The 22,168-nt window shown below is 43.1% G+C and overlaps 1 protein-coding gene across 2 annotated transcripts in view; it reads left to right on the top strand.

Moving 5' to 3' along the window:
* The window catches only part of ALPK3 (alpha kinase 3), a 1,238,914-nt gene that overhangs the window by 803,831 nt on the left and 412,915 nt on the right, over positions 1-22,168 (top strand). For both annotated transcript variants that reach the window (XM_069624457.1, XM_069624456.1), the window contains one exon: positions 13,163-13,290. In XM_069624457.1, coding sequence (XP_069480558.1) covers positions 13,163-13,290 — 128 coding nt within the window. The remainder of the gene's footprint in view (positions 1-13,162; positions 13,291-22,168) is intronic.

Raw genomic sequence — 22,168 nt, 5'->3', positions numbered from 1 at the left:
AAAAAGAAGAGGACAAGGAGTCATTGTCGGAATCTGATAAAATTGATTATCTGGAAGTTGCTAAACTGCAACATGAAAGACTGATACAAGTCGAGAACATCTTGGTCCAGATGAACTCCAAAAATAATATACTAGACATGCTAAAAGAGGATCAAACACCCAATGACAGTAAAAACTTGGTAGAATCTGCACCGGAAAGTCCTACGATTTTGATTGATTTAATGGATAACGCCACGGCCAAAGAAGAACATCAAGAAAGCGCGGAATCTCAAGCAAAGTTCCATTACATGTCACGAAGATCCAAGAAAAATCATTTAAAAGTGTTAAAAAGACGTCACAAAAATAAAGGAATCTCCCTCAAAGCTGAGAAAAAAATGCATGATTTGTCTAAAGAATTCTCTTGTGGAAATAAAGAATCCATAAGCACTAATTTAGGTGCAATTTTGGTGAGCTCACCAGAACAAAAATTAAACTTAAATGAGTTAAATGAGGAGAGCAAAAATGCCTTGCAACTGAAACCATCTCCTACTCATGAGATTGCTCTGAATCAACTGGTTTCTCAAAAAAAAAATACAGAAGCAGCTCGTGAAACGTTCTAATATGAAAGTGGCTGACATGAAAGGAAAAACTCATAAGGAAATCGAATCTAAGGTGCAGCCTGAGCTGATGGTTCAACCCCATTTAACTTCATTTTTTACCGATATTTCATCAAAAAAATCGGATGGGTTCACTAGAAACACTACATTCAAAAGTAAAGAGAATAGTTTTGGAGAGACTCCGACCACTGTGATTGAAGAAGAAAAACATTCAAAAACAATGCATAGCAAAGAAGTCTTAGAAAAAATTGCCATACTACTAGAATCAATCCCCAAAGATGAAAGCTCTTGCATAGATATTCACTTTAAGCAAGGTCAATTGATTGAAAAGGTTCTGCAGACGAAGGGTCCTAGTCAATCCACATCTGATTCTACAGTATCTACCCTCGCTAAAAACACCCTTCCAGAAGCAATCATACAACAAGATCAAGATGGTCAAACAAGGACTGAACCTAGAATAACAAATTTCCATGCAGGGGGTGACTTGCCCGAAGAATGGAAAGAAAGCGCTGACGAGGCTTTCCAACAAGAGTGCCCTAATGAGGTAGAAGAGAATCAAACCACCCACCAACTCCAGAATATCCCCTTGGAAATGAAAAATACCATTGGATGGATCAGTGACGTCAAAATCAATGGGACAGCTCGCATTAACAGATCGTTCCTCATGAACGCCCTATATAAAATTCCTCCACTCAGAAATTTGGTCACAAATGATATAGAATGGATTAGATTGCCTAATACGAATAACAACAGGATGCTGTCTAAAGTGTCTTCTCCCATAATTGGTAAGGTCTGGTTATGGTTGGTTTTCCACAAATAAAAATTGCTATGGACTTTCTGGAATACCAACCACCTCCTCCAAAACTAAACAGTGACTCTACAGATTCTCCATCTGTAGATAATGCATCGAACAAAAACATGTCGGAACAACTTTCTGCCTTGACTAATGCCCTAAATGGGCTTAAATGGCTGGAGCCTCTCATAAAGTCTGCTGTCAATATAAGTACATCTACAGCTTCTTCATAAAGTCATGACCTTACCATTGTGTCGTGGAACTTCTGTGGGCTACTTAATTTACTGAAATGGAGAAGAGCGTCAGAACATAAAATCTTACCTAACATTCTATTTATTCAGGAGTCTATGTCGACGAAAGACATCCAATTTGACGGCTATAAAACCTATTCCCACCATGCTAAAAAAGGGATGAAAGGGAGACCTACTGGTGGCATTGCGATCTTGATTGACACCCGTTTAAATTTTACCATCAATAATATATATGAATCGGATATGTTCATCATGTTGGACATTTCCTTCTTGGTTAAAACGAATGAAAATCTATTGTTGGTCTCCCTTTATTGGAATCCCGCTCAACTCCTAATTGAAAAAGCTGTTGAGATCTTAGGTGATGCTCTTAATCGTGCACTCTGCAAAGCTCCACATGCAGAAATCCTTATCGGAGGAGATTTTAATTCCCATATGGGATACCATGGCATCTCTAAGAGTTCCTACTCACACCATCACCATGCCTCTAGTCTAAAAGGAAAGATTTGGTGTAAATTTCTCAAAACCTGGAATATACACTTAATTGACCACACAGATACTCATTGTAATGTCACTTGGAAAAGGGGTAATGCAAGTTCATGGATCGATCACATGTTTGCCTCAAATGGACTTTATCGTTCTATGACTAAAACAAATACCCTTAGGACTGATATGGGCGAACATGTGATGATCACTACCTCAATTCGCAACTATTTTACCTTGTGTCCTCCATTAGCTCAGCTAGCACTAATTCAAAGTCACAGACCAGGTGCCTCAATCAACTGGTCTCCTGCTACATGCAGAGATTTCACATTCATTGTCAATAGAGACCTTTGGTAAGACAAAGCACAAAATGGTATATTTAATTCTGCAATCCTAAAATGGAATTGTGAAATGATTGCCACACATTTGGCAAAGGGTGTTTTTCGTAAGTCTGAGCAACTCTCTTGTGAATATAACACAGATGACTTTTGTGCTAAGATAGCAGTTTTAAAAAGTAAGAAAAATGCTCGCATACGGATGTTAAAGAAGTCTACGTTGTGCTTCAATGCCGAGTATTTTGCGCTAAAAAAAAAGGTTCTATTTTCATATAAAAAAGCAGTAAAGGAGATTCATGATGCTAACAAACTGCTTCAAAATCAAAAAATAGTAACTCTTCTTTGCAATCGCAAGACTAAAGACATATGGAATACGATAAGATCTCTAGACAAAGGACCATCGCGTGAGTTTGTCTCTGGCATTGATAGTGCAACATGGACTTCTTTGTTTCTCGCCAAATATGCTCTCCCAGAAAATTTCGGTGTGCTTGATACTCCACCTGATTGCCATCTACTTCCTAATGTCTGTCTTTGGGGAAAGAATGACATACTTGAGGCTATCCAGAAATTAAAAAGCTCTAAATGCGCAGGTCCTGATGGACTCCCTCCTTGCTTAATAAAGGATGATCCTTTATTCTGGGCCCCTATTTTTCTTACGATTTTCCAAGAGATATTCAAATACAAAAGGATACCGGAGTCTTGGCTTACTTCAATTATCATCCCCTTACATAAAAAGGCTCAATTGAAGACCCAAATAATTATCGTCCTATAGCGATCATTGATGTTGTTGCGAAAATATTTGCTTCTCTAATTCTACAGGAACTTGAAATTTTCGCACGCAATCACAATTCTTTATGTTCTTCGCAAGTGGGTTTTCGCAAAGGGATGAGAACCCCCCTTAATGCATGCTTGATGGCTCATATTATATCTCATGCCACATGCCCGTCTCATGGCCCCGTCTTTGTTGCCTCCTTAGATCTGAAATCTGCGTTTGACGGGGTTATTAGAAGCAAATTATGGGAAAAATTGAGGAAAGCAAAATTCCCCCAATATCTTATTATTCTTATTCAAATGTTGCACTTTAGAACTAATTTCAAAGTTAGAATCAACAGGGAAGGGTCTCTAACCCAAGCTATTCCATCTTTTACAGGTGTTAAACAAGGCTGTAACTTAGCAGCAATACTATTCAATCTCTACCTACTAGATATAGAAGATCTATGGAATGCTAAGAAGTCGTTTGCAATTCGCATTGGCGCCTTTACCTTGTCTTGGTTAGCGTACGCTGACGACATCTTATTTTTCGATCAGACTCAGTCAGGTCTTCAAGCTAAACTTGATTGTTTTATGCAATATTGTAGCTCTAATAATTTGGTAGTCAATCCTCAAAAATCTAACATTATTATTTTCTCAAATAAGAAAAAAGTACGTAAATTTGTATGGAAAATTGGTGTTTCTCCAATTACAATCAGCCCCACTTTACCGTACTTAGGATTGATTCTCTCAAAGAATACCTCCTATAAATTCATGAAGGAACAATTGAATGCGAAAATGTCTCCATCAAAAAGCCAAATGAAAATCCTACTAAAGAAAATCTGCAAATTTTCTCTAGTGCCACTTTTGGAATTTTATTCAAAAAAAGTTGAAGCCATTTTATTATATGGAGCTGAACTTACCTTACATGACTTAGGGCCAATACTGGACAAACTTCAAGAGCATATTTGGAAAGATGTATTAGGCTTACCTTTATCAATGCCTAATGTTGTGATAAGACACGAGTTGGGGATTAACTCCCTCTCCTTCAGATACAATTGGAGCAATCTAAATAATTTTGCTAAAATATTATTTCCTATTAGAAACTCGCACTACATAGGGCTAAACAGAATGCTAGCTGATAACAACCCTCCCTCTATGGTGCAATTTAAAGAACGCATGCTAACTTTACTGGATAAGATCAATCTCCCAATGGAAGACTTGGAACTTTTTCAAGAGAAAATCAAGAAACAGCTATTGCTACAGGATTGGGGCGATACCTGTTCGAAAATGGAAATCTACCCTTCTTTTGCGGAATATCGCAAATTTATTCGCAAGCAGAAACCACGTATGTCTTACTTGATACTTTGTCCCTGCTCTAAGGTCCGTCGCACATTTATGCGCTTCAGGCTAGATTTAATTCACACTCGATCTAGAACAAAATACTGGTCTAAAGATACATTGGCTCACACTAACGAGGTATGTCGTTTTTGTAATCAAGCTCTGGAGACCTTAAAACATCTGTTTTTATATTGCTGTTATTTTGAAAATATACGATGCATTCTTATAAAGTCCTTTGTGCAAGCTAATACGATTCTAGCTAGAGAGTGGATCTGGACTAAATGTATGTGGGGATCAACGGACACTTCTGTAATAAAAACAACAAACTTTGTAAATATTATCAAGACAGAATTGGAAAATGCGTCTCAACTTTAGAGAACTAATGAATGTTGAGAATTGATGGTGCTCAAATCTAGTGTACTCTTGTACAGATTTTAATTTATGAATTTGACATTTTATGTTCAACATGTTACATCGATTGTGTTCATATCACAATATCTTATGTTGTTTGATTTTAACAATTTTGTATTGTCTGAAAGAATCTCAAATTATTTGTAAGGACTACATTTTTGACTAAAAACAAATAAACTGCCTTCTTTACCCCTAAAAAATAAAACACAAGATGACTATATTTGGGTCAAATTTATGGTTGATTGGGACTTGACAATGCTGAATGGTAATGTGAAGGATCACATTCCTTGTGCTCCTTCGTGGAGGAGAGGCTTTTTCGACAATCGACTATATTTTTGTTTAAAAAAATATCTTTAACAAATGCTCACCTTTAAATCTTGTACAAACGGAAGATAGTGATCATGCTATGTTGGATTTTGCTCTAAAAATTGAAGATTCTCCACAAACTTGTCAGTATGTTGAACCTCTAGAGGTCAATTTAGCGGATAATTGAGTGTTAAAGTTTAAAAGAGGGGGCAAACCCTCACTGACAATTTTGGGAAAGGCAATTAGGAACCTATCGAACCAACAATCGATATGGCAGTGTAAACCCAGTAATTACATCCACTTCATATGAGGCTTGAATGCCCCTATAACAGGAAATGATAACCCTTCTAAGAAACATAAACACTTTTTTGATAATCAAATTTATGAAAAAAAGAAGCAATTGAGAGCTGAAAAATATAGGATATAAAAAACAGCAAAAGATACTGAGAAATGCACTGCTCTATTAAAACAGATAAGCAATGCCTATACAAACTGGGCAAGAACTCATAGAGATGGAGAAGAAATGTTGGATCTATGTGATTATTGTGATGGCTGAAAACGCTGACTTTTTTAACCCCTATACACCACATATATATGCGGTGGGAGACCCCCCACAGCCCTCTCCCCATATTAATATTATATTCTATACCCCCCCACATATATATGTGGTGTAAGGGGGGGTAAAAAAAAGTCTGCATTTTCAGCCGTCGTAATTGTGAGGGCGACATTTTCGTACCATTCTGAAATGTTGAAAGCAATATTGTTGCGAAATTCGAAGAATTTCTGGACGATCGTAAATTCAGCCCATCTCTTAATTGACTATCCACAGATTTCACTTATTGACGAAAAAGCGTGAATAGACCATTTTTTGAAGGTATATGGCCCGGGCCAATTCCCAAACTCTTTACCTCCACCGAGATTCAGAATGGGCTGTAGACTTTAATATAGAGGATATTGAGCGTTTAATAAAGAAATCCTCCAACTCAAGGGCCCCCGGCCCCAATGGTTTATCAAATTCCATCTTGAAGAAAAATCCAACAACCTGGGCAACAGTCTTCAAGATCTTGTTTGATAATATTCTCGATTCACAAAAGATCCCCGATTCCTGGAAAAATGCAATAATTATCCCGATTTACAAAACGAGAGATTGTTTGCTGGCGGCCAGCTATCGCCCTATATCATTACTTGATGGTGATGGACAAACTTTCTGTGGCCTGATTCTGGGGAAATTAGAGAGTTGGGTTGCATCAAAAGGTATACTCCCCAAGGAACAGACAGGATTTAGAAGAGGGATTTGTACCTCACTATACCTATTGATTCTTAGATGCATTTCTTCTTTATCTTTGGTAAAGGCACAGCCCCTGCTCTTTGGTGCGCGGGCGGATCTCTCCCAGGCCTTTGACACCATAAACAGGAATAAATTATTGTACAAATTAAAAAATTGGGGCCTGCCAGATCGGTTGTTAAATATTTTGATTCATCTGCATCATGGCTCGGTGGTGACAGTAAGACTGGCAAAAATGGGACAACTCTCTAGTCCAATTAAAATAGAAAGGGGGGTTAGACAAGGTTGTTTGTTAGCCCCCTTCCTGTAAATGGAGGGTTTGTCCCAGTGGTTGATGGGAAAGGGTCTGGTGGCCCCAAAAATCAGAGAAGGAAAAATAAATTAGCTAGCCTATGTCGATAATATTCTGGCCGTTGACCACACTTAAGTCGGCTTACAGCAATTATAAAATCTTTAGCTGAATATGCCCACCTGAATTATTTGATAATTAATCCTGATAAATTGAATATTTAAATGTTTAAACATCCACACAAAATAACTAAACCCTATATTTGGAGTTTAAATAATTTGTTTATCCCAATAACCAAAGAAGTGACCTATCTGGGGACTCAGATTGCAGCTTATCAGACTAAGATCCATCTCCTCTCGACCATGGAGATTAAGCAAAGAAAGATGGTAGCCCAAATGAAGTGGATCTATTCTAAATATTGCAGATTCTCGGTGCTGCCACTAATAAGATACTACGTGGGGAAGGTGATTCCATCTATCACCTATGGCCTGGAGTGTAATTTGCAGGCTTTCAGTATTTATTGGGATAAGGTAGAAGGAAAGATATGGAAAGATGTTTTAGCTTTACCAAATTCTATTCCAATCACATGTGTTCGTTACGAATTGGGTCTTGGCTCAATGGTGTCAGTATTGGAATGGAAGTGGCTAAGTTTCTATAGCCTAATCTTGTTGCCGCCTAAAGCGTCTTTATATGAAGAGGTGGCCCAACAAATGAAGTTGAATAACAATCCTTTCCTAAATACTCTAAGTATGAAATGTAACAATCTATTAGAAATGGCAGGGAAACTGGAAGAAACTTTAATCCATAATCTACCAAACATACGGATTGGATCAGAACAATAGAAAAGATGAGAGCGGCAAAAATGTCTGCATCATGGTCTGAAGCTGATAAACCTAGATCTGTCATTCCGGCTTATCTAAAGAAGTCTTTAAACCCAGGAGCCAGAATGGATTTTTTAAGATTTAGGTTAAATTTGGTATCTTCCTTAGAAATACAACATATTAGAGATCCTGTAACTTTCCCAACACATGTCCGTGATAAATGTGAAAGTGGGATAAAGCAAACTGTTGTCCATCTGCTATCAGAGTGTCCAGGGATTTAGGGTTTCAGATTAAAAAGGTTGCAAAGATTTGTGCAGGATCTGAGAATTTTAAACACAAAATGTTTCTGGCAAAGATTGAGTCAGGGTCATGAAACCTTTCTTACCTCCAAAGTGATATGTTTATTGAAAGAACTAGAATTAAAACTAGAATTAATTGGTACTGTGACTTAGATGAATTTTCGTATATTGACTATATTTTAAAGCTGTTGCAGTTTCCTTTTAAATGGAGTTATTCTGTCTTTCTTTGATTTTTAATGTTATAATTGGTCTCAGTTAGCGAATGATAGAAAATTGTACACTATAAATGTAATTATTTTTTCTATTTATCTCCTTTTTGGTTTGATATTGTTAGTATGTATTCTTAGTCATTTTGTTTGGTTTTTTACTGTAAGGGATATCATTATTTGAATAATGTTTTGTGTAAAAAGTCAAAATGTTGACTAAAATCATAATAAAATAAATAAATAAATAAACAAATAAATTGTGGCTACTACCTTGGCACTGTCATTGATGTAACAACCGCTTAATTCTACCACCAACTGGGTGTCATTGCATAGTTCGTGAAATAAGCTCCGATGTTATCGAGCACTATGCAGAGACACCTCAGGTAGAGGTTGAACAAAAACGGGGATAGACTAGTGCCTTGCGGAATGCCACAATTTATGAGTGTTTCGCTAGAGAATGTTTTCCCCCAATGGATATTAGAGTTCCTACCCGAAATGAAAGAAACTACCCATCTGGCAGCTTCAGGTGAGCAGTTAGCCACCTTTTCCAAAACCCACTGGAGATGTTTATGATCTAACAGGTCGTAGGCTGCACAAGTAGACCCGTTTTGCCCTTGTCCGTAATGATCAGCATGTAGGTTTGTAAATCCAGCAGAGCTGTCTGTGTACTGTGCGCCGTTCTGAACCCTGATTGTTGTTTGTGCACAATGTCCTTTGCTTCAATGAAGGTTTGGAACTGTGTGGTAGCCACCATGTCCAAGATTTTAAGTAAGTAGTTACAGTTAGTTATAGGGTGCAGATTCCCTGGGTCCTTTGGGTACTGGCCTGGTTTTTTCACTAGGGATGTAAGAGTGACTGTTTTCAGTTCCTCTGGTATCATTCCATCTCTGAAAGAGGAGTTCACCATCCCAGTACACAAGGGTGCAAACTCTTTGTTTTCCAGAATTATGTTCGGGAGGAGAACATTTTCTGCGCATGAGGTTGGTTTCATGGATGCTAACAACTTTAGCATCTCCTCTGTGGTGATGGCCTTAAATTCAAAATTGTCTTGGTTACTTAGTGGCTTTATCTGGGTGGGTGTGCTTTGCTGACTCTGTGATATGGCCTGCGCAGCTTATATAGTTTCTCTGGCTTTCTTTCAGGGGTGTTGCTAAGTCTGAAAAAGATCCGGGGCTACCGCTCCTCGTTAGTATAGTGGTCAGTATCCCCACCTGTCACGCAGGAGACCGGGGTTCAATTCCCCAACGGGGAGAACATTATTTTTCACGCTCTGAAACACTTGTATAAGCACGATAGAAATAAAATATCAATACACTAATGTCAGGACTGTCAGAACTTGGGGCAAGGTAGCATTTTGGTTGTAGCCCCTGGCCTTTTATCCGGGGCTACAACCAAAAGAACTGGGGATATAGCCCCCTAAACCCTCCCTAGCAACGCCTCTGCTTTCTTTATTTTATTTGCAAAGGCCTCTTGAACTTTTCAGAATCTTCCTGTGAAGGCACATTTGGCGGGGTTAATGACTTAGGTTTCTCTATCGATTTCAATATTTCAAACAGCTTTCTGGTCGAATTAGATGCCAGTGAGATCTGGTCATTAAAAAAATAATGTTTTGCTTCTACGATGCAGTTTTTATATTGCTTCTCTATACCCTTCCACTTATCCTCGTTGGTCTGAGAGGGTGTTTTCTGCCCTATGTCCTCTTTCCTTCTCTTTTCTCTTTTCAGCTCTGCTAACTCAGTATTAAACCACTTTTGATGGTTTTTATTAGCTCTGACCAGCTTGTTCCTGATGTGTGCCACCCGGTTTACTAGTGTGAGTTGTATTTAACAACACTGTCCTCACATGTGTCGTCCACTGAGCTCTCCTACAGGATAGTTTTAAGGCATAACTGTGTTGTGGTTATTTTCTTATAGTTCCTGTTCTGAATTTCTTTGTGTTCATTGCTATTTTTCAATTGAGCGTTTTTTGTGAATAGTGAGAAGGATATTTTGAAGTGATCTGTCCATCGGGCCTCAAGGTTGTGGGTAATTACCCAATCTAGTTGGTTCCCATTAGCAATGGCAGGTTCTGAGTTAAGTACCGAGAAATCAATATTGTTAATGCCTTTTCCAGTTCAAGTGCCTATTTATCCTCTGGGGTTCCTCTCCACCTATTTAAGTCGCCCAATACAAGTGTTGCTGTGTTCGTGCCTTTAAGGTTGTTAAGCTGCTGGTTGATTTCATCGTTGAAGTCCTTCGTTAGTGAGGGCCGTCTATAAATCACTAGCACATTGACAGAACTGTTATCGTCGGTGTGTGTTTAAGGTGAAGTACTTCACATCCTTGGCAATTTATTGTAGGAGCCAAGGCCCACTGGTCCTCCCACAATTCCACTCCCAGTTCTCTATGAATAGAGATACAAGGAGCTACTCCTGGAAGTCCCAATAGCCTTCTCAAAAATGAGTTCTCTTTCACCTGGATCTCAGTGGCTGTCTGGAAGCCCCAGAGTGGTGCTCCATACAAGGTGACTGCTTTCGTCTGGGCGGAATAGATTTTTAGGACAACATCCAAGGGTTGTCCCTTACAGCGGGACTAAAATCGAGAAATCCCTCCCACTTGTTGGCTGAACTTGGCAGATCGTCGCTTAATATGCGCCATACCCGTGATTGACTCTGAGAATCTGACCCCCAGATAATCAAATTCCTTCACTCTGGGAATAATATCTCTCCTACAAATCATTGGGAGCATCTTCGTCGGCCTCCTTCGCCCCGTACATCCCATTACCACAGATTTCTTCCATGTTCATTTTAAGCCCTAGGTCTTCCATAAAGACTGCAAACACAGATCAGCACCTGGAGGACCCTTGGGGTTCTGGCAATTAGCACAGTGTCATCTGCATAAGCCAGATCCGGAAAGGCCCTGCCCCCCAGGTATGGAAAATCTTCCCCTTTGTCCACCAAAGCCTTTCAAAGGCCATTTATATAAAGGGTAAAAAGGATTGGAGCTAGGACACACCCTTGGGGGGCACCACAACTAACTGAGAAACATGCAGTGCAGTGTCCCCCCACACCACTGCACACACACACCTCATTCTCACTATGCAGTGCCTGAAATAACACCAAGATATTCTCCGGGTAGCCCATGGAACAGAGCACGTTCCACCATCTTGATCTATCTACTTTGTCAAAGCCCGTGCTCAGATCCATGAAGGCAAGATACACCCCGCCCCCCCCTGCAGAACACTGAATTAGAAACAAGCAAGTAGAGATTAAGGCTCTGTTCCATGATGCCCACACCTGGGCGAAATCCAAACTGATTGTCCGCCAAAACCGATCTCTCCCTCAGCCAGGACTCAATATGCCCCAGCAATCCCCTCCCAAAGATTTTAAACAAGGTACCGAATAGTGAAATTGGTCTGTAGGACATGGGGCTAGATGGATCCCCCCTTCTTAAAGATGGGAAAAATGATAGCTGCCTTCCACGACAGTGGATATAAGCCTGTATCCATGCAGGCATTACATAACATGTCAGTAAAGGAGCCCAAAGACCCGGATGATCAAGAAAGCGATCTGATTGGATGGTGTCAGGGCACGGTGCTCGATTGTGGGCCTGTTGCATAATGGCCCGAGACACCTCCTCTAACCTAATCTGTAAAGGAGGGTCACTACTCCCTTGACTTTCTGCTTGAAACCCACCACCAAACATGTCCCCAAAGTACCCCGCCCATACCGCATCTTCCACACACATTCCACTAGGCATCTCCCCTTTGGAGTTCGACGCACCCCCCTTCACAAACTCCCAAAAAGCCTTCTGGGCATTCCTCCTCGAGGCATCCAGGAAACCCTCCCATAACTCCCCCCCAATTTCCCTCTTCCTTCTCTTTAACTCTCCATGATAATGTGCCCTGGCCTCGGCGATCTCCTTACTTACGCTAATCAGTGCTTTCAAGACCCTTAAAAGAGTTCTTTTGGCATCAATGCAAGCTTCATCAAACCACCCTCTGTTACAGGGCCTAACCTTCTTCTTGTAGTTAATTGTGAATCCCTTGGCCAAATCCACCTGTAACTTCGTGAACTGTTCTACTACATGACCAACAGATACAGTGTTATCCAGAATATCAAAAATGCGAGATAGGTTCTCCGACATAATGTGTATATGTATATTTGTTCCCTGTATTCTTTCCCATTTGATTCTCCTGGACGTAACTGGGTGCATTGTTACCAAGCATACTGAGAACTCTTGGTGGCCCGACCCACCTATTACCCCCTTCAATTTTAGGCATGTAGGTTGATGGTCACTACTAACCTCCATTAGGACCTCAAAACCCACAATACTATCCCAGAATTCAAGGGATATACAAAAGTAATCAATCGTGGAGGAGCCCTGATGGTTATGGAATGGGCGATTACCCGGAATATCCGGATCTATGTGTCCATTCACCGTACGTATACCCCATTATTGTAGCCAAAAATACATTTGGAGACCCTTGACACACACCTGATCATCTTTCATCTTAGGCGAGGGTATTTTCAATGAACAAGTTGCTGCCATCCAGAGGTTATCTATGGAACTGGAAAACGTGAAACTAGATGCAGATTTGATAGTTGTGCGCTTTACATGAAATGATACCATACCATATCAGAACATTAGCTGCACTGAGAGAGCACATTTCAGGAGGTTTCAGTTAATAAACAAATATCACACAGTTGCATCCAAATATATACAGTTGTCCAATTAAGGGACACGTTACAAGAGGGGACTTTTTTGGTGTGCAATATCACTTTCGCCCCCCTCGCATTTTGATGGTTGGTGTTCAGCAATGTGTCGGCAGCTAATTGATAATTTCTCTCAGATTGTCTACTGAACAGTTTTCCTTACAAGCTGCTAATTGGAAGAAGACATTAAAAATGAACATTTAATGAATTCTGATGCAGGGACTGGTTCTTGTCGTAACTTGGCTGGTTGGAGAAAGGTTTGATTTTCCAGAAGAAACTATAGTGTCTTTCCTTGTTTTTCTATAGTTCTGGTGATGAAGGGCAAGTTGCACTCGCTATTGTACAAGCCTCCAAGAATGACTGTGGTGTCTATCAATGCACGATTCAAAACAAATATGGGACTGATTCAACAGATTTTCTCCTAAGTGCAGAAGGTAAGTGTGGTCACCAACTACCTTGTTTTATTGCTTACTATTGGTCATGGAATGCAACAAATATTTCCTTTCATTCTGAAATAAAGGAGGTGTTCTTACCTTTGCCTCACTCTAATTTTCAAGTCGTGGAGACGGGTACCACTTAGAGACATGGCTTCAAACTGTAAAATCAGAACAATGCAGATCAGGAACTGTACATTTGGGTAGGTTTACATGGTTTGCCTTACCTTTGTTACATATGCAGGGGTGACCACATTTTAGCAGTCATGCTGGGAATGAGGTCACCATGAACGTTGGTGAATGAAGGTTGTGAAGGTCACAGTGCATGGGCTGGACTCTGAAGCAACCCAGATACAACATGTACGCCAGTAATTGTCTCTGTGTCAAAGAGTGTATGAAAGGCATAAAAGGAAACAGCATTGACAATGAGGTGGATGAGCTTGCACACACAACTACAGTGCTGTAGATGCTGGGGCAGCACTCTCTAATGTCTGCAAGCTACATCAGCGACTGTCATACCACCATTCCTGCCACCCATGTCACTGGCGTCAAATACACCCAGGTGGAAGCTGTGATGGCCAGGTTTCCTAACTATATGAAGGCTATAAAGGTGAAAGACCCTGAAAATTCTCCTACATTATGTTGCTCGAGGTGGGAACATATGATGAATACAAAGCTGTGGTGATGGCCCTGAATGCTAATTTCAGCCTAAAATGAAATGCAGTTTATGACTGTAGTACAGTTTATAGTGCAGCACACGATGCAGCCAGCCATTTTTGCATTTAACGCATGGCTGCGGGAATTTGTGTACAAGTGCACAACTCTGGCTCCAGATTAGGAAGTAAGGGTACAAATAATCCAAGGGTGCAAATTGGAAAAGCTGAGATGCCTTATTCTAACCTGGACATGAACCTGGACAAGGTGCTGGAACCTGACAAATCCCACAAACTTGCAAATGCTAGAGCTACTCAAATAGGGCGACATGTCCTTGAGATTGATAATTGCACAGAGTGGACCACCAAGGTCCGTACTTTTGAACGCTGATCAATTTTGATTCTTTGCTGAGTGAATTTCAAACATTGTGCCTCATTTCAAGTCCGGTCGGCCCGAAACCAGGATCCCTGTAGCAATGTACCAGCACCCTTTCCGGACCGCCAGACTTTGAGATTGCCTGCAGGGGCCGGATCTTCCAGCAGGGCTGACCTGCTGGAAGTACCGGCCCCTGCAGACATGGTTTTCAAGGAATCACGGCACCGTTGCCAACGGTGCCGGCGCTTAGTGGGGATTTACAGTTCCCGCTGCCTGACATCCCGTATAGTGGGAGGAGGAACAAGACTGAATCAGGGAGGTTAACTTGAGACCAGAGAGTTGATGGGAGAAGAACCATTAGGAAGACCAGGCCAGGCAGACCCAGTGACTCCTCTCCAACCCTCCCTGCCAGCTACGTTCACTGATCTGTCTGATTACAAGACTTCGAGACCGAGTGAGCCTTTGTTTATGGGACTCCGGAAAGTCTGCATCTAGACCAACCACTGTGTAAGGGTTTGGATTACCCTAAACCTTGCAAAACAAAGAAAGAAGGTGGCAAAACCTTTTTTTGGACTACTTGTAAGGACTGAGATGGGCCACTTAAAGACCAGAAAGACCTGCAAATCAGGGAATGTAGGAGAAATATTGGGTAAGGTCTCTCAGGCGGGTAAGAGACCCAGGTATATCAAGGAGAAGTACATCCTGACTATTTTTGTATCTTTGGTAACGTCCCACTCAGTGCTGTTTTTCCAATAAAGCAACCTAGGCCCTGTCCTAGGGTGGCAGCCTTTAATCGAGGCAGCATATTTATTTAAATTATGTTCACATTTATTTTGAAATAATTTAAATTGTTTCAAATTGAAAGACAATCAATGAAACTGATTATCACTTCTCGGAGTGGGCGGGCTTCTGTGAAGGTCTGTTAGTGCCTACGCTTGACCACCTCTTCACTACTTGGTGCACTCAGCCTCAGCAGACCACTGGCAGCATTGTAAACAAGTAACAAAGCAAGTGAGGCGTACTCTTTCTAAAGGAAAGCTACACACAGTTTCTGCTTGAACCTGAGCTGTTTTTGGCCCCCAACTTTGGAGAATACTGGAGGAGCGAAGACGGAGTGATCCTGGCAGACTGTAAGCCAAGACGGAGTGATCCTGGCAGACTGTATATCATTACGAGGCTTTAAGCTATGCAAGTACATTTTACAGTACTGACTTGGAATATAAACAAATCATGTGTTTTAAAATGGAGGAATTGACTAAGAATGGTAGCACTGATAATTGTTTAGAAAGTACCACAAAATATATATATATAACAAATTAGCATTAATTTGTAGCCGAATAAGGAGTGTTTAAGGTGGCGTGCTCGTTAGATAATGGGGGGGGGGGCTACATGGCTAACTGGCAACCTGTTGGCAATCAGGAGAATGATCACTAGTGCCCCCTTACGATGCACTTGCACTTGTTCGAAAACTCAGGAAAAAAAACACTGCCTCCACTGGAGTGAATAAGAGAGCTGGCTACCCGAGCCCCTTTGTCCTGTGGAAGGAAAATATTGCAGTGAACTCTACATATACAGTAAAACCTCAGGTGTCCTACCCCTAAGAATAAAGACAAGCACATCCAATGACTCTGCCAGCCCTTAAACAGGGTGTTGTTTATGCCATCAATATAAATAAATACTTATAGCAGCAGTATATACAAACTTGGCACCAATGGATAAAACAATCATGCAAGTTAATCTTCCAGCACCATCATGGTCAATCTCCAGTTAATGCTTTGTTAAAAAATTACCTAAGACCCAGGTGCTTGAATTAATTAAATATATATATATATATATATATAAATATATATATATATATATATGTATATATATATATATATATATATATATATATATATATATATATATATATACATCTTAACCCCTCCCCCAACTTAAGTTAAAACATTTAGCGTCTGTTGGCAGTGGTGGGCAGTCATAATTTCGAGAAAAAAAAATGTCGACAGACAAAAATGTCGAAAAAAAAATGTTGAAAAAAAAATGTCGACTTTGGTTTTTTTAAATTATATATTTATTTTAGGGGTTCGGGAGTTAAAAAAAAGGGAAAAATAAAAAAAAAATTTAAAAAGGGGCTTGGGGGGAACCCCCCCATTTCGAAAAAAAATGCATTGAAAAAAAAAGTCGACATTTTTTTTTTCGACATTTTTTTTTCGAAATTTTTGTTGTCGAAATTATCACTATGAACCGTTGGTCCAGCTTTTGAGGACTCTGTCATTGTTCATACTAGCTGAAAGAACAGAAACTGCCAACGGTTCATAGTGATAATTTCGACTACAAAAATGTCGAAAGTCAAAATTTCGAAAAAAAAATGTCAAAAAAAAAATGTCGACTTTTTTTTTCAATGCATTTTTTTTCGAAATGGGGGGGTTCCCCCCCAACCCCCCTTTTTAAATTTTTTTTTAAATTTTTCCCTTTTTTTAACTCCCGAACCCCTTAAAATAAATATATCATTAAAAAAAACGAGTCGACATTTTTTTTTTCGACATTTTTTTGTCGACATTTTTGTCTGTCGACATTTTTTTCGAAATTATGACTGCCCACCTGGACCAACCTATTAACCTGTTGCAGGTACTGTATTAAGGCATTAGAATACAACCAACAACGCATTTGGATTATGGCACAGATCATGTTGCATCATATACCTCCAAATGCCCAAAGGACGTAAAAAGAATGAGAAACTCATAGTTTAATAGGTAAATACTCTGAGGGAACCCTGGTAGCTGCAGTCTACCTCACAGACAAAAAGATGCATGACAGAAACAAATCCCCACGAGAACCATATACCAACCACACAACCCCAACAGCCCATCAGACCCTAGGCTGCTTCAACCCAGCTGAAACAATGCCAAAAAAAAACTGCCAGTGAGTAACTAGGGTGTCCACAGAGTTCGACCGTAGTAACACAGTCCTGACAATTGCCCTGTGCAAAAAAAAAACAAATCGGCGCAACCCCACTGGTTACCTACTGCAAAGCGCTGAAGCTTAGACCGTCTGATTACGTCCTGCACACGTACCTTTTCTTTCTTCCTCAAACTCACACAAATCTGCAGAGGAACTTCCCCACCCCTCCAAACATTGAACATTGGATAAACAATGGGGAGTGTGCGCAACAAACAATGGATGGGAAAGGGGAAAAAGGCAATTTGTCCCCAAAGTGTCTAGTGTTTATGGTTCTGAATGCCTCAGAGAATTCCTGCATAGTCACAGGCTCCACGATGACCCCCATGAGCCCCCCACTGCAGAGACCGCACATGTGACATGTGCGTTCAGTTCGGGCTCCACGATCGCTCTGACGCAGCCTTGGAACGGCCACTTTATTTAAAGCTCACGCAGCGGAGTTGCGTCACTCTGCCGCGTGTGACTGTCCTCAAAGGGGCAAGCACCACACTACTCCTTTTTCATAACAAAATGGCAAAAGAGGTAAACTACACACAACACACAAGAATACACTGTACCCAAAATAAACACCCCTTTAATCACATGCCACCTCAGACTCATCAGCCAATTTCCAGTCCATGAGTTCGGCCCACCAGTCAGGGGTCCAAAACAGTCACTGAGATGGGCAGGCTTCCACCTCCCGACCCTTGGGGATACCTCCTGCCCGCCTTGAATTGGGCCCTCCTCACCTGTGTCTGCCCGACCTGGGGAACTCGGCGGATGGGCCAGGCCACTGCCCTCCTCCAGTACATCACCATAGTCCTTTCTTTGATTCACATCAGCCTGGTTTCTTCAACTTTCTTAAAGAAGCAGGCATTGCGGGTGGGGTGACAGTGGCAGTCCTGTCTGAAACAGTCACCAATGAGCCATGCACCGCCACCACATCCAGTGGACTAGGCTCAAATGTTAGCGACAGCTTGCCTTGAGGGTGCCTGTTCTTTACAAGCACTTCATCTCTCGGAGCTAACCGCTGGGGCCAGAGTACTCTCTTGATGTTCTCCTGTTCCGTCCTGAGGCTCCTCTCCTGTTCCACCTGAGCATTGTCAATGACAGCCGGTTCTCTCTCCTTCACTTCTGGAATCAGACCTCTCAGACTTCGCCGGAACATGGCTACTGCCGGGCCCACTCCTGTGGATGCATGTGGGGTGGCCCACTAGTCCCTTAAAAACGGATACAGAGCCCTCTGCAAGCAATGTCCTTGACCATGGGCGGTGCAAAAGACCTTATTTAGCGTCCTCATAAATCTTTCTGCTTCGTCATTTGCCTGAGGCCAGACACAAGTGATCTTACAATGCTGTATCCTATACTCCTCCATCGGTTGGGCGAAACTGTCCTCCTGGAACGGTGGTCCGTTGTCAGAGCACAAGGTCTGAGGCAGGTCGTGAGTAGCAAAGATCTTCTCCAATGCCACAGCCAACAAATCAAATAATATTGAGTCAATAAACTCAACCTCCGGATACCGGGACCATTCGACCACGACCACCAGGAAGTGAGTGTCCCGGACTGTGGACCCAAAGTTCTCCCAGGGTTTTGTGCCTCTGGGTATGGTCTTGATCAGAGGCTCCTTCTGCACTCGGGACGCCGCCTGGCACCACTCACAAGCAGCGACAAACTCCTCAACCCGCCTCTCCAGGTCAGGTTCTCCCAGGGTTTTGTGTCCTCTGGCCATGGTCTCGATCAGAGGCTCCTTCTGCACCGGGGATGCCGCCTGGCACCACACACAAGCAGCGACAAACTCCTCAACCCGCCTCTCCAGGTCAGGGAACCACACCTTCTGTCGCTGGCGAGCCTTGGTTTTGGCAATTCCCCGGTGCCCCTGGTGTGCCAACTCGATGACATGGGAGATCTTGCACTGTGGTATTACTATTCGGTCCCCTCAGAGTAACAGTCCTGACTCCACAAACGCCAGCTCGTCCTTGACCCTGTACAGCTGTTCCAACGCCGAAATTGCCTCTTGGATACTCTGAGCCAGCGTATCCACGACCAACCTCCATGAGCCCTGTTGAAGGGCGGCCTTCAGGATTTTGAAACATTCGTCCTCAGCAGCCGCCTGTTCCAGTTCGTGGATGGGCATGGAGTTTGGAGTTGGCGCCTGCACCACCAGCCTCACATGTTCATCGGCACAATGTTTCCTTGTCCATCTGGCTTGCCACTGGGGTATCTGGACAAGTAGTCGGCCGCATTGTTGCTGCTGGGCTGCTGGGCTGGTACACCAAAGAGACCCCATACTCAAGCAGCGCCAGCATCCACCTCTCGATGCGGGCGGGAGGCTTGGACGACAAATTGGCCAGGATAGGAAGCAGGGGCTTGTGGTCCGTTACCACGGACACCGGCCGTGCTAGCACATATAGGCGAAAATTGCAACATCCCCACAGGACCGCCAAGGCCTCTCTCTCAATCTGGGAATACCGCTGTTCTATTTCCGATAGCACTTTGCTTGCATATGCGATCAGCCGGACCTCACCGTTTGTATCCGTCTGGGTAAGTACTGCCCCCAGACCAAACGGACTGGCATCCACCACAATTTCTGATGACAAGGCCGGGACGAAAAAGGCCACTGTATCCTCTTCTGTCAGTGCCCCCTTCACGCCCTCAAACGTAGCCTGCTACAGGGGTCCCCACTGCTATGTAGCGTCCTTCTTGGATAACGCCCACAGAGGTTCTGAACGGGGCACGAGATTTCTGATGAATCAGCCACAGTACGTGACCATCCCCAAGAGGCTTCGGACCTTTGATACATTCTACTGGGGGCCGTGCCGACACAATGTCCTTAACCTTATTTGGATCTGGTGACACACCCCCTTCTTTGAACACAAATCCGAAGAATTCAATGGTCTTCTTGAGGAACTCGCACTTGTCCTTATCCAGCGTTAACCTGAGTGCCTGCAGCTGTTCCAAAATCTTCACCAGCCTGTCCAGGTGCTCCACCACCTTGTTCTTGCAAACATCAGGATATCATCGCTATAGTGTACAGGACGCCATCCAAATCGGCGAGGGCCCCACGGATGATGTTCTGAAACATCTCCACCACAGATGATACACCAAAACTCAGGCATTTGCACCTGTAGAAGCTGCGGTGCGTGGTGAAAGTTGTTATGTATCGAGAGTCTGGGTGTAATACCACCTGATGTTACCCGGCCCAAAGGTTGGGTTTCGAGAAGAAGCTTGGCCCCTGCAGTTCTGCAATGATATCATCAATCGGGAGGTGATATGATGTTTGCGCTCAATTGCCTTATTTGGGAGCCTCATGTCCACACAGATCTGTACAGAGTCAGGTTGTTTGGGCTTTCTGGCAATGACAATTGGAGACACCCAGGGGGTCGGGCCATCACTTTCTCAATTATGTCCAATTCCACCTTGTCCACAAGGTCCCGCAGATGAAATGGAACTCAACAGTGTTTCAGGGTAATGGGTTGGATCGACTCATCGATATGGAGCCTCACCGGATCGCCTGCCATGTGGCCAATTGCTTGAACAACAGACTGTGCATATCCTCCACATACACTGCATATGCGAAACTCACGATGCCGAGTGCCTCTACTGTCGCACAACTCAGGAGGGTGTTGCTGCTGATGGTTGTGATGTAGAACCGGGCCTTGATGGACGACTCTTCATGCTCCATGTTGGATACAAATTCCCCAGCCAGCAGTATTGGTTGTTCGCCACCAAATGTAAAAATGCACGCCCCTGGCTGCTGTAGCTTGGGCAGCACCACCATGGCGTCGTAGCGCACCTTCGCCATCACATTAACAGACGCCCCTGTGTCCACCAGCACCGGCACCGTTGACTCATTCACTTCGACCAGACACCGTGGCTTACTCCTGTGGTGGTCCGCAGCGCACTGACGCTTGAGATCAAGAAGATGTTTTCTTCCTCCTCTTCGTCATACTCCTCATGAGGGGCACCGTCCTCTCCTTGGTCTATCGCGGAGACATTGGGCGGGCCTTGTGACCTGAAGAACCCTGCCCTCACTGGTACAGGAGCTCTGCAAATGTGGGCATTGCGATCCAGTGCTTCGCAACGTCCACAAGACTTCCCTTGTGCCGGGCATTCAGCGGGGTGTGGGAGGTTGTATCCACACTTTGTACACAAATCAAGTGCCCTTGCATCCCTGTCCCGCTGGCCTCTGCTTGGACGCCTGGCTCCTCTGGGCACACAGCCACCTACATCCTTGACACCCGCACCTCCGATACCTCTTGGCAGCGTCCAAGTTCCAAGATACGAGGCAGTGTGATTCCCGGCTCTCGCAGCACCTGCCTACACAGTTTGCTAGACGAACATCCATGTATGAGCTGGTTCTTTATGATCGTATCAGGATTATCCCAGGCGCAGGGCAGGGACATGCGGCGCAGCCCTCCATAGAAATTGTCCAGGGATTTATCATCATTTTCCCTGGCGCTGCACATCACAAACTGCTCATAGTCCGCATTGACAAGCCGCATGAAATGCTGCTGCAGGGACAGGACCACCTCATATACCGTTGGTCCTGCTGAGTACAGGAGCTTAGCCACCTTTATGTCTTCATTCGTCTCCCTAGTGGCCCGGAAGTACATATCAAGCCTGTCAATCCACATTCTCCATCTCGGTCGCAGGCTGGATGTGGCCCCTGAGATATCAAACTTAGGCATTGGTGTAAGTGCCCCTTGTTGTCTCGGGACATGTGGAGCGATTGGACCTGCTGGCCCTGGTACTTGGGCGGCAGCGGCCGCCGCAGCAGCGGCTTCTGCAGCAGCCTGGGCATCCTTGGTTGTGGGCGCACAGGCACCCCACGAGTGAACTGGGGCTGCAACTCATTTACGTGCTGCTCCAGGCACAGCTGCGCACAGATGTTGAGTGTGATTATGTTGGTCAG

The sequence above is a fragment of the Ambystoma mexicanum genome, chromosome 11 (assembly GCF_040938575.1).
Source record: "Ambystoma mexicanum isolate Mex_15411 chromosome 11, UKY_AmexF1_1, whole genome shotgun sequence".
Taxonomy (NCBI): domain Eukaryota; kingdom Metazoa; phylum Chordata; class Amphibia; order Caudata; family Ambystomatidae; genus Ambystoma; species Ambystoma mexicanum.
Note: the sequence above shows the minus strand (reverse complement) of the source record. Positions and strands in the feature narration are given on the sequence as shown.